At 40.3% G+C, this 13,684-nt stretch overlaps 1 protein-coding gene across 1 annotated transcript; it reads left to right on the top strand.

Annotated features, from left to right (window-relative positions):
- The first annotated feature begins 439 nt into the window (after positions 1–439).
- On the top strand, positions 440–1,447 carry TAS2R38 (taste 2 receptor member 38). The gene has a single exon (XM_052638833.1). The coding sequence runs from the start codon at positions 440–442 to the stop codon at positions 1,445–1,447; it is 1,008 nt and encodes a 335-aa protein (XP_052494793.1).
- Positions 1,448–13,684: the final 12,237 nt, after the last annotated feature.

The raw sequence follows: 13,684 nt of genomic DNA, 5'->3' as shown, positions 1-13,684 counted from the left end.
TTTGCCTGCTGTCAGTTTACTGTAAACCCATAAACAAATTCTACTCTCTTCTGCACTCATGGGCGCCCAGATGGACATGCAAAACTGGGTTTGGGAAGTCAAGATCCTATCTTGTTTGCATCCCTGATGTCATGCCGTGGCCCTCAGGGAAGGCTGTTATTACAGAACACCTGGGTTTATTCAAAGCTTCTGCATCACCCAAGAGACAGAACCATCATTCTTCTGCTCTCACGATGAGCATCTGTGAGTATCCAAGGGATATTCTAAAGAAGTACTGTCCCTCTAAGTTTACTGTCTGAACTTTTGATGCACTCACCTTGGGATAACTCTGGACCAAGAGCGGATGCCTTGTAAAGGAAGGTCCTGACTTAGCACACAAACGTACTTTCTCTCCTGGGCAGTACATGAGTCTTAAATTAGCCAAGTCAGAAGAGGCATCATGGTGACTCTGACTCACATCGCATCTGTGCCCTCTGAAGTCAGGAACGCATTTCTGTTCTTTTCAGTCCTGGAGTTTGCAGTAGGGATCCTGGTCAACGCCTTCATTTTCGTGGTGAATTTCCGGGACCTGGTGAGGAGGCAGCCACTGAGCCACTGTGATCTTGTCCTGTTGAGTCTCAGCCTCACCCGGCTTGTCCTGCATGGGCTGCTCTTTCTGAAGGCCATCCAGCTTACTCATTTCCAGCGAATAAAAGACCCACTGAGCTTCAGCTGCCAGACCATCATCGTGCTCTGGATGATTGTCCACCAAGCTGGCCTCTGGCTCGCCACGTGCCTTAGTCTCCTTTACTGCTCCAAGATTGTCCGTTTCTCTCACGCCTTCCTGCTCCGTGCAGCAAGCTGGATCTCCAGGAAGATCCCCCAGATGCTTCTGGGTGCTGTGGTTCTCTCCTGTGTCTGCACTCTTCTCTGCTTATGGGACTTTTTTAGTGGATCTCGTTTCTCAGCTGTAACGAGGCTACTCACAAATAACAGTACTGAACCCAATTTGAACATTGCAAAACTCAGTTTCTTTCATTCCTTCCTCTTCTGCAGCCTGGCGTCCATCCCTTCTTTCTTGCTTTTCCTGGTTTCCTCTGGGATGCTGGTGTTCTCCCTGGGGAGGCACATGAGGATGATGAGGGCTGAAACCAGAGGCTCTCGGGACCCCAGCCTGGAGGCTCACCCCCGGGCGCTCAGGTCTCCCGTCTCTTTCTTCTGCCTGTATGCGCTGTCGCTCTCCGCTGCCTTAGTCTCAATGCCGTTGCTGTCGCTGTGGCACAGCAAGGTTGGGGTGATGGTCTGCATAGGGATAATGGCAGCCTGTCCCTCGGGACATGCAGTCATCCTGATCTCAGGGAATGCCAAGCTGAGGAGGGCTGTGGACACCATTCTGCTTTGGGCAAAGAGCAGCTTCAGGGTAAGGGTGGACCACAAGGCAGATCCCTGGACGCCAGATCTGTGTTGAGAGCGGACACAAAACGGGCCCTGTGTGGCTATGCCTCTGATTGTTCATAAAGCCTTCAGAAACCCACTCCAATTTCTTCTATAAAATATAACTCCAAGTCTGTCTACGTCAATGGGCCCTTCCACGGTAGAATAAAATGAATAAAATGAAAGCTCTACACATGGCGTAGGCAAGTAGAATGGCATTGATTGCCTAGGTTTCTCTTGATAGAAAGTGGTGTTAGTCGCTCAGTCATGACCAACTGTTTGCAATCCCAGGGACTGTAGCCCGCCAGGCTCCTCTGTGCATGGAGCTCTCCAGGCAAGAATACTAGAGCGGGTAGCCATTCCCTTCTCCAGGGGATCTTCCTGACCCAGGGATAAAACCCAGGTCTTCTGCATTGCAGGCAGATTCTTTACCATCTGAACCGCCAGGGAAACTTTTAAAAAGGAACAAAATAGAGAAGCAAAGTACTCAGTGTAAATGTTCTGCACAGTATATGCAGAACCACATACCATATAGTTGGTATAACCCACACCATGAGAAATCACCTCTTATGAAATGATATCTAAATTCCAAGGGACATTGGTTGGCTTTTCACATGCTGGCTATTTCTTAAAATAGGTGCAAGTATAATATTTGAACATTTTCACTACCTTGGCAATGAAATTATCTCCTCAAACTCCACAATTTTCATGGAAACATACAATATGAAAAGACAAACACGGAAGAAGTGACATCATCACTTCGGCTTCCAGAAGTACTACATCAAAGCTCCTACAGGAACCATAGCATGGGTCATTTTGTCTGAAAGTGCACTGATTCAGAAATGCATATTCAACCTACTTTATACTGAGAGATAAAAAGGAAGATACTTGCTCAGTGGGGTGCCCTGGATGCAAAGCCTCTCTGTGCTTTCTGGTTCTATTCCCACTTGAGGTCAGTACCAAGCATTGATCAGTCTAGTTGGGGAACCCGCCAAAGTAGTCTCACTGAAAAGCATGTTTGCGGAGACCAGCATTCTCTGTCTGCCTGCATAAGAGCCTAGCTTGGAAGTCTTCTCTCAAATCAGAACCTAAATGACTCAATAGAGAGACAGGTATACCAGGCTTAGATCTTTACAGGCTTGAATGCATAGCCCAGCCCTTCTCTAAATGTTTGATAGAATCTGCCTGTGAAGTCATCTGGTCTTGGACTTTTCCACTATTAGCATACACTCTAAGAAAATCATAACTCAAGACACATGCACCCCAATGTTCATTGCAGCACTATTCACAATAGCCAAGGCATGGAAGCAACCTAAATGTCCAACAGCAGAGAAACAGATAAAGAAGATGTGGCGCAGGCATACAGTGGACCAATGGACTCTTACTCAGCCATGAAAAGGAATGAGACTGGGCCATTCATAGAGATGTGGGTGGACCTAGAGTCTGCTGTGCAGAGAAAAGTAAGTCAGAAAGAGAAAAACAAATACCAAATATTAACGCATATATGTGGAATCTAGGAAATGGTACAGATGCACCTATTTCCAGGGCAGGAATAGAGACACAGATGTAGAGAATAAACATGTGAATACAGTTTGGGAAGGAGAGGATGGGACAAATTGGGAGAGTAAGACTGACTTATATACACCCATATGTAAAATAGATAACCAAAGTTATCCTGTGTGTGAAAGTCACTTAGTCGTGTCCAACTCTTTGCAACCCCATGGACTATACAGTCCACGGTATTCTCCAGGCCAGAATACTGGTGTGGGTAGCCTTTCCCTTCTCCAGGGGATCTTCCCAACCCAAGGATTGAACCCAGGTCTCCTGAATTGCAGGTGGATTCTTTACCAGCTGAGCTCTAGGTTTCCCTCAAAGACAGTGGTCTCCACTCTTGGATGCACATTAGGGGAGCTTTCAAAATCTCAATGGCTAGGCCATACACTAGGCTGATTAAATCAGATCTCTGGAGGTAGAAAAGTTATGACCAACCTAGATAGCATATTCAAAAGCAGAGACATTACTTTGCCAACAAAGGTCCGTCTAGTCAATGCTATGGTTTTTCCAGTAGTCATGTATGGATATGAGAGTTGGACCGTGAAGAAGGCTGAGCACCAAAGAATTGATGTGTTTGAACTGTGATGTTGGAGAAGACTCTTGAGAGTCCCTTGGACTGCAATGAGATCCAACTAGTCCATTCTGAAGGAGATCAGCCCTGGGATTTCTTTGGAAGGAATGATGCTAAAGCTGAAACTCCAGTACTTCGGCCACCTCATGCAAAGAGTTAACTCATTGGAAAAGACTCTGATGCTGGGAGGCATTGGGGGCAGGAGGAGAAGGGGACGACAGAGAATGAGATGGCTGGATGGCATCATGGACTCGATGGACGTGAGTCTGAGTGAACTCCGGGAGTTGGTGATGGACAGGGAGGCCTGGCATGCTGCAATTCATGGGGCCGCAAAGAGTCGGACATGACTGAGCAACTGAACTGAACTCAACTGGAGGTAGAACCTAGGCAACATTCTTTTAAAGACCCTAGGGTTACCAGGGTACAACCAATGTTGAGACTCCCTGTTCCTGTCACTCTTATTATTGAGCGGGAACATGTGGTCCTTCAGTTGAACTGTACTGTGACCCTTTAATTCCACCTTCCCCTGGAGGACTTGGAGGACTATGAAAGAGAATGATAAAGGACATCCTTTCTTATTTTTCTTCCTCTTGTTTTGCCTAAACTCTCTCTGGAAAGGTCTCTATAACATCTTACTGCTCTTCACAGCTTTTTTAGCATTATATTTTGACATAATCTTATACTTAAAGTTGCAAGAATTTCCATATACCCTTTATCCAGATGTACCCATTTCTTTCATTTGCCCCATTTCTATCCTCTCCTCCCCACAATTCCAACCCCAAAATATAAGGTTCACTTTAGTTTTCTTCTTCTATATATTCATTATGCCTTTAACCATGAAAAATACCTTGCGTTCATGTTCAATATATTTGCCTGTTTGCGTATGTGTAGCATACAGAAAAAGTGGTTTCAGAATTTCTATCCTGTAACACTGCAGAAGCAGAATAACAAGAGTTCAGTAACTATTTGCAGAATTTTTTCATTTTTAGGCAAAATTTATACACAGTAATATGCACAGGTATTAAATGTAAAACTTGATGAGGCTTGATTAATATGTATATACTTATATGTATATATATTCATGCAACCAATACCTCAAATATAATATATAATATTTCCATCAGCACAGATAGTTCCAGTATTCCTCTTCCAATAAATCTTCACCCACCATGGGCAACCACTGTACTAATTTTTTCACAGTTTATTTCTTCCCATGGATGAGTTTTGTCTGTTCTTTTATGGATTCATGTGGTTTGGACTCTTGTTTTGCTTATTTCACTCCACATAATACCTTTGAGATTCATCCTTAACAGTATGCGAGTCATAAATTGTTATCTACTTTTGATGATCACTTGCATTGTTTACACTGTGGAACTATTATGAATAAACATTCTTTTTTTTTTACTTTACAATATTGTATTGGTTTTGCCATACATCAAAATGAATCCGCAACAGGTGTATACATGTTCCCCATCCTAAACCCCCCTCCCACCTCCTTCCCCATACCATCCCTTTGGGTCATCCCAGTGCACCAGCCCCAAGATCCTGTATCATGCATCGAACCTGGACTGGTGATTCGTTTCACATATAATATTATACATGTTTCAATGCCATTCTCCCAAATCATCCCACCCTCGCCCTCTCCCACAGAGTCCATGAGACTGTTGTATACATCTGTGTCTCTTTTGCTGTCTCGCATACAGGGTTATCATTACCATTTTTATAAATTCCATATATATGCATTAGTATACTGTATTGGTGTTTTTCTTTCTGGCTTACCTCACTCTGTATAATAGGCTCCAGTTTCATCCACCTCATTAGAACTGATTCAAATGTATTCTTTTTAATGGCTGAGTAATACTCCATTGTGTATATGTACCACAGCTTTCTTATCCATTCGTCTGCTGATGGACATCTAGGTTGCTTCCATGTCCTGGCTATTATAAACAGTGCTGCGATGAACATTGGGGTACACGTGTCTCTTTCAATTCTGGTTTCCTCAGTGTGTATGCCCAGCAGTGGGAGTGCTGGGTCGTATGGCAGTTCTATTTCCAGTTTTTTAAGGAATCTCCACACTGTTCTCCATAGTGGCTGTACTAGTTTGCATTCCCACCAACAGTGTAAGAGGGTTCCCTTTTCTCCACACCTTCTCCAGCATTTATTGCTTGTAAACTTTTGGATAGCAGCCATTCTGACTGGAGTGAAATGGTACCTCATTGTGGTTTTGATTTGCATTTCTCTGATAATGAGTGATGTTGAGCATCTTTTCATGTGTTTGTTAGCCATCTGTATGTCTTCTTTGGAGAAATGTCTGTTTTGTTCTTTGGCTCATTTTTTGATTGGGTCATTTATTTTTCTGGAATTGAGCTGCAGGAGTTGCTTGTATATTTTTGAGATTAGTTGTTTGTCAATTGCTTCATTTGCTATTATTTTCTCCCATTCTGAAGGCTGTCTTTTCACCTTGCTTATAGTTTCCTTTGTTGTGCAGAAGCTTTTAATTTTAATTAGGTCCCATTTGTTTATTTTTGCTTTTATTTCCAATATCCTGGGAGGTGGGTCATAGAGGATCTTGCTGTGCTTTATGTAGGAAAGTGTTTTCCCTATGTTCTCCTCTAGGAGTATTATAGTTTCTGGTCTTACGTTTAGATCTTTAATCCATTTTGAGTTTATTTTTGTATATGGTGTTAGAAAGTGTTCTAGTTTCACTCTTTTACAAGTGGTTGACCAGTTTTCCCAGCACCATTTGTTAAAGAAATTGTCTTTTCTCCATTGTATATTCTTGCCTCCTTTGTCAAAGATAAGGTGTCCATAGGTGCATGGATTTATCTCTGGGGTTTCTATTTTGTTCCATTTATCTACATTTCTGCCTTTGTGCCAGTACTATACTGTCTTGATGACTGTGGCTTTGTAGTAGAGCCTGAAGTCAGGCAGGTTGATTCCTCCAGTTCCATTCTTCTTTCTCAAGATTGCTTTGGCTATTCGAGGTGTTTTTGTATTTCTATACAAATTGTGAAATTATTTGTTCTAGCTCTGTGAAAAATACCATTGGTAGCTTGATAGGGATTGCATTGAATCTATAGATTGCTTTGGGTAGTATACTCATTTTCACTATATTGATTCTTCTGATCCCTGAACACGGTATATTTCTCCATCTATTAGTGTCCTCTTTGATTTCTTTCACCAGTGTTTTATAGTTTTCTATATATAGGTCTTTTGTTTCTTTCAGTTCAGTTCAGTTCAGTCGCTCAGTCGTGTCCGACTCTTTGCGACCCCATGAATCGCAGTACGCCAGGCCTCCCTGTCCATCACCAACTCCTGGAGTTCACTCAGACTCACATCCATCGAGTCAGTGATGCCATCCAGCCGTCTCATCCTCGATCGTCCCCTTCTTTTCCTGCCCCCAATCCCTCCCAGCATCAAAGTCTTAGGTAGATATATTCCTAAGTATTTTATTCTTTTCATTGCAATGGTGAATGGAATTGTTTCCTTAATTTCTCTTTCTATTTTCTCATTATTAGTGTATAGGAATGCAAGGGATTTCCATGTGTTGGTTTTATATCCTGAAGCTTTACTATATTCATTGATTAGCTCTAGTAATTTTCTGGTGGAGTCTTTAGGGTTTTCTATGTAGAGGATCATGTCATCTGCAAACAGTGAGAGTTTTACTTCTTTTCCAATTTAGATTGCTTTTATTTCTTTTTCTGCTCTGATTGCTGTGGCCAAAACTTCCAAAACTATGTTGAATAATAATGGTGAAAGTGGGCACCCTTGTCTTGTTCCTGACTTTAGGGGAAATGCTTTCAATTTTTCACCATTGAGGATAATCTTTGCTGTGGGTTTGTCGTATACAGCTTTTATTATGTTGAGGCATGTTCCTTCTATTCCTGCTTTCTGGAGAGTTTTTGAATAAACATTCTTGAATCCACCTTTTGGTGACAGCAGTTTTCATTTCTCTTAGATAAATTCCTAGAAGTGGAATTACTGTGTCATAAAGTGGATGTGCATTTATTTTTACAAGACATTGCTGAAGAGTTTTCCAGAGTGAATCTAGTATTTCAGGTTCCCATCAACAGTGCAGGAGATTTGTTCTACATTTTCACAAACATTTGGTACTGTCAGTCTTTTTTAATTTGGGCCATTCTAGTGGAGGTGAATGGTATCGCACTGTGGTTTTAATTTGGATTTCCCTGACAACTAGTATTTGCTTTCCTCTGTCTGGCTTATTTCACAAATGCAAAAAGGGAAAATGGTTGTCTGAGGAGGCTTTACAAATGGCTGAGAAAAGAAGAGAAGCTAAAGGCAAGGAGAAAAGGAAAGATATACCCATTTGAATGCAGAATTCCAAAAAATAGCAAGGAGAGATAACAAAGCCTTCCTCAGTGATCAATGCAAAGAAATAGAGAGAAACAATAGAGTGGGAAAGACTAGAGATCCCTCCAAGAAAATTAGAGATAACAAAGATGGGCACAATAAAGAACAGAAATGGTATGGACCTAACAGAAGCAGAAGATACTAAGAAGAGGTGGCAAGAATATACAGAAGAGCTATACAAAAAAGATCTTCAAGACCCAGATGGTCACGATGGTGTGATCACTCACCTAGAGCCAGACATCCTGGAATGTGAAGTCAAGTGGGCCTTAGGAAGCATCACTACAAGCAAAGCTAGTGGAGGTGATGGAATTCCATTTGAGCTATTTCAAACCCTAAAAGATGATGTTCTGAAAGTGCTACACTCCATATGCAAGCAAATTTGGAAGACTCAGCAGTAGCCACAGGACAGTTTTCATTCCAACCCCAAAGAAAGGCAATGTCAAAGAATGCTCAAAGTAAATTGCACAATTGCACTCATATCACACACTAGCACTCATATCACACACTAGCAAAGTAATGCTCAAAATTCTCCAAGCTAGGCTTCAACAGTACGTGAACCGTGAACTTCCAGGTGTTCAAGCTGGATTTAGAAAAGGCAGAGGAACCAGAGATCAAATTGCCATCATCCACTGGATCATCAAAAAAGCAAGAGATTTCCAGAAAAACACTTATTTCCACTTTATTGATTATGCCAAAGCCTTTGGCTGTTTGGATCACAGCAAACTGTGGAAAATTCTGAAAGAGATGGGAATACCAGACCACCTGACCTGCCTCCTGAGAAATCTGTATGCAGGTCAGGAAGCAATAGTTAGAACCAGGTGTGGAACAACAGACTGGTTCCAAATCTGGAAAGGAGTACATCAAGGCTGTATATTGTCACCCTGCTTGTTTAACTTATATGCAGAATATAACATGGATGAAGCACAAGCTGAAATCAAGATTGCCGGGAGAAATATCAATAACCTCAGATATGCCGATGACACCACCCGATGGCAGAAAGTGAAGAGGAACTAAAAAGCCTCTTGATGAAAGTGAAAGAGGAGAGTGAAAAAGTTGGCTTAAAACTCAACATTCAGAAAACTAAGGTCATGGCATCTAGTTCCATCACTTCTTGGGATGGGGAAACAGTGAAAACAGTGACAGACTTTATTTTGGGGGCTTCAAAATCTGTAGATGGTGATTGCAGCCATGAAATTAAAGGACACTTGCTCCTTGGAAGAAAAGTTATGACCAATCTAGACAGCTTATTAAAAAGCAAAGACATTACTTTGCCAACAAAAGTCCATCTAGTCAAAGCTGTGGTTTTTCCAGTGGTCATGTGTGGATGTGAGAGTTAGACTATAAAGAAAGCTGAGCGCCAAAGAATGGATGCTTTTGAACTGTGGTGTTGGAGAAGACTCTTGAGAGTCCCTTGGACTGCAAGGAGATCCAACCAGTCCATCCTAAAGGAAATCAGTCCTGAATATTCATTGGAAGGACTGATGCTGAAGCTGAAACTCCAATATTTTGGCCCCCTGATGCAAAGAACTAACTCTTTTGAGAAGACCCTAATTCTGGGAAAGATTGAAGACAGGAGGAGAAGGGGATGACAGGGGATGAGATGGTTGGATGGGATCACCAACACAATGGACGTGAGTTTGAGTAAACTCCAGGTATTGGTGATGGACAGGGAAGCCTGGCGTGCTGCAGTCCATGGGATCACAAAGAGTCGGACATGACTAAGCAACTGAACTGAACTGAATTGAATGTCCCTCAGGTCCATCTATGCTGTTATGAATGGCAAATGGCAAGATAGCAAGATTTTCTTCTTTCTCACAGGTGAATATTATATATATATATAATATTCTCATTATATATATGTATGTGTATACACACACCTATCTTCCTTATGCATTCATTTGTCAGTGAGCACTTAGGCTGTTTTCACATTTTGGCTGTGGTGAATAATGCTGCAATGAACATAGGAGTGCCTACATCTCTCTGAGATACTAATTTCATTTCCTTCACAATATACACCCAGAAGTAGGATCGCTGGATCATATGAGAGTCCTGTGGGGCTTCCCAGGTAGCTCAATGGTAAAGAATCCACCAGTCAATGCAGGAGAAGCGGGCTCTATCTCTGGATCAGGAAGATCCCTTGGAAAAGGAAATAGCAACTCACTCCAGTATTCTTGCCTGGAAAGTCCCATGGATAGAGGAGCCTGGAGGGCTATAGTCGATGGGGTCGCAAAAGACTGGGACGTGACTAAGTGACTAGATGACAACAACAATGAAAGAGTCCTATTTTTAACTTTTCAAGGAACTTCCCAGTTTTCCATAGAGACTATGTTAATTTGCATTCCCATCAACAGAGTGCACATCTTCATTAGATATTGTTATCACTTACTGTTTTAATCACAGCCATTCTAATATGTGTGAGGTGATATCTCATTCTGGTTTTGACTTGATTTCCCTAATGATTAGTATACAAGTAGGTCAAGGTCAGGTTGTAGAGCTAGGCTCAAGCGCTGAGGTTTGTTATTGTTATTGGTTATGTGTTAGTTGCTCAGTCATGTCTGACTTTTTGTGACCCCATGGACTGCAGCCCACCAGGCTCCTCCATCCACAGAATTCTCCAAGCAAGAACACGGGAGTGGGTTGCCATTTCCTTCTCCAGTTAATGATTATAATGGAAACTTAAATAGGGAAGTGACATGATCATAACGATGATTTTATAAAGTTTTGTCTAATAGCATTTTCTAATATTGATTAAGAGGGTGAAGGTTGAAGGGTGAACATTAGAAAGGTGAAGGTTTCAGACCATTTGCACTCCAACTGCAGCGAAAGATTTAGACTAGGATGGGGGTGGTAGGAATGGAGAGGTGAAACAGATGTAACAGAACTTTTGAAAAACATCCTCGACTAGGGTCTTCACATGGTGTTTGACCAAGAAGGAAGTGTCAAGGAGGCTTTCAGTGTCTGAGTATGTTGTAATATGATATAATGACTAACAAAAATAAAGAAGTTGAGGAAGGAAGTTGGATTGAGTTTGTGGAAAATGGTAAATGTGGTTTGGAACTTATTGCAACTGAATTGACATCATGTCACCTACTTGGAAATACCAGCAGAGTCTTGGAAATGAAGAACTAAAATTCAGTTTAGAGGACAGAACTAGAAATAGACACGTGGTCATCCAAGGAGAAGTCAGTTTGGAAAAACGTAAATTTTAAATGAGGTTATAAAGGTAGATGGAAAATGTTGGCAAGGTTGGAGGCCATAAAGTTCTGGAAGCAGCAAGTGGGCAAGAGGTAATGAGGACGGTAGGAATAGGCCAGGGTTGAGTGTGTGTGTGTGTGTGTGTGTGTGTGTGTGTGCGTGTGTGCACGCATACATATATGTGTGTGTGCATGTGCCTTCCCAGCACCTTCCTTCTTCTGAAAACAACCACTTTCATCTTGGAATAACTGCTCCTCATGCTCCAGTTAGACTGTTTACCATGATCCTGTCCCTAACCATATTTGATGGGTCTCCATCATCTGATAGACCCATCAATGTCTACCTTTGGGATTTTTCTAACTTGTAAGACATGAAATACAACAGCTTCTCATGGCTATGATTCCTGCCATATTTCCTATCACAAGAGAAAGTGATTAGAGACAAGAGATGAATATGGCAAGACCTAGTTTTATCTGATTTTTGATGTTCCAGAGGTTCAGATATATCTTTGCTTTATTTTGGTTTCACTGTGTGATCCTTTGACATATGTCATGAGCCAATACATACCGCTTTTGCCTAAACTAGTTTGAAGTTCTTTCACTTGCCACTAAAAGACCTATGATACAATGAGTAGTACATAACCCATAGATGGAAGAAGAGGACGTGATTTGTGAATAGTACAAAGGAGTTCAAACATTCAATGTAATGTTTCATTTCTTGGATTAGGAGATAGCTGTTTATTAGATTATTCTTTATCTTTTTTGTACATCTGAAATATGACATGATATATTGGGTTGGTCAAAAAATCCATTTGGGTTTTCCTGCAAGAGGTTATGGAAAAATCTGAATGAACTTTACGGCCAACACAATAGTTTTTAAAAGAATGCATCAAAGACTTAAAATTACATGTCATGTAAGTACTCTGAATACATCTTTGCTGGGGCATTCACATGGAGGCACACCACTGTAACTAGATTTACTCTGTCCTACAAACAGTCTGATTTGGGAAAACTCATTTAGCACTAAATAATCTAGTTTCACTTTCTGATCCAAAAGTACTTATCAGAAACGAAACAAATGAGATGAAATTAATTTCTAAGGCTATAAAAAATTAATTTTCATTATATGTTCTCCAATTTCAAAATTATTGGACAAATGTTCTATTCATATTTAGAAGAATCTCTACTTTGAAAGGACTATTTTCCATGTATGAAGCAGAATGCAGTTAAATATGACTCCTAGTTAAAAGGATTCAAGGATAAATTCTATACTTGACATCTCCATGCACAATGTTAACCTGAAAATGCAATCCACAAAAGAAAAAGTATTATGTTCTTAGTTCCAAAGATAGAGCAACTAAATATTTTAACGTTCAACTTGTATTTTTTTAATGAATTTAAAATATCATCTCCAGTATCATGTATTTGTGTTATGTATTCAGCTGAATAAAAAATAAGTTTCATATAGTTCTGGTAAGTGTTTGTCTTATGCCTGGTTAACTTCACATGTTATATTCATTGTCAAGAACCTATAGGTTTTTGGGTTTGTAAACTGCTGGTTTATAAATCACAACACTATAAAAATAGGTAAAGAAAGATGTGCTCCACTCAAAAGGAGGGAGAAAGATCTCTGAGACTTAACTTTGGCAGAATTACACACAATATCCATCACCAAACAAAATTATGAAATTTGTGGCTTAATGTATACCTTAATGCAGTTAATTCACTGTTTGCACCAGCTAAAACTACAAAATTTGTAGGTCTTACCTTTACAACTGTGTATCTGGTCAATTCAAAAGTTTTTTAAAGAGAAGGAATTGTGTTCCTCAAAAATGATTTCAATTTCAATCTTAACACAGAAATTGCCACATTTAAAAAACATTTTCTTGCAGTTTATGCTTTACAATTTTCCAAAATCTTAAGACCATCTGTTAACAAAGACACTTCAAGTTTTCTTCTCTTGAGTCAATTTTGATGTATTGTGTCATGATTTATCTATCATGTCAATGTATGGCAAAACCAATACAGTATTGTAAAGTAAAATAAAGTAAAAATAAAAATTTAATTAAAAAAAAAGAGAAAAAAACTTTAATGGCTTAAATTTGTGGTATTTTCTTATCATATTTCACAGAGTGTAAAACAGCATCAGTTTTAGGATACATCCTTATTTTATACACCACTAAGGAAAAAAAATTCAAAGCTACCAATTAAGCAATGTTTTCTTATCATTGATTACATACAGCTTAAATCCAGAAATGTCATGTGGAAAGCAACGTGCTTCTCTGAGTCAATGAAATATGGTATATTTTAAATCTCAGTGTATGTGTTTCTTTGTTTAATTTTCAATGTGCTTAGTAGATGCATGGAGTACAATGGACTATTGTGTTATGAATAGCTTGAACTCATGCAAAACTCTGGCTTTGTGTAGTTCTAGACCTTTCTAGAGTGTCTGGCACACAGCTTTAATGACCACATCCATGAATACTTTACTACAGTGTGTTTCCTGACAAATGATGTGGTGAGTAGGCTTCAGTTCCATGCCATTGTGAAATGTTGCCACAGCGGTTGGAATTAAGTAACA

This window comes from Budorcas taxicolor, chromosome 4 (genome assembly GCF_023091745.1).
Source record: "Budorcas taxicolor isolate Tak-1 chromosome 4, Takin1.1, whole genome shotgun sequence".
Lineage (NCBI taxonomy): Eukaryota > Metazoa > Chordata > Mammalia > Artiodactyla > Bovidae > Budorcas > Budorcas taxicolor.
This window is presented reverse-complemented; position numbering and strand designations above follow the sequence as displayed.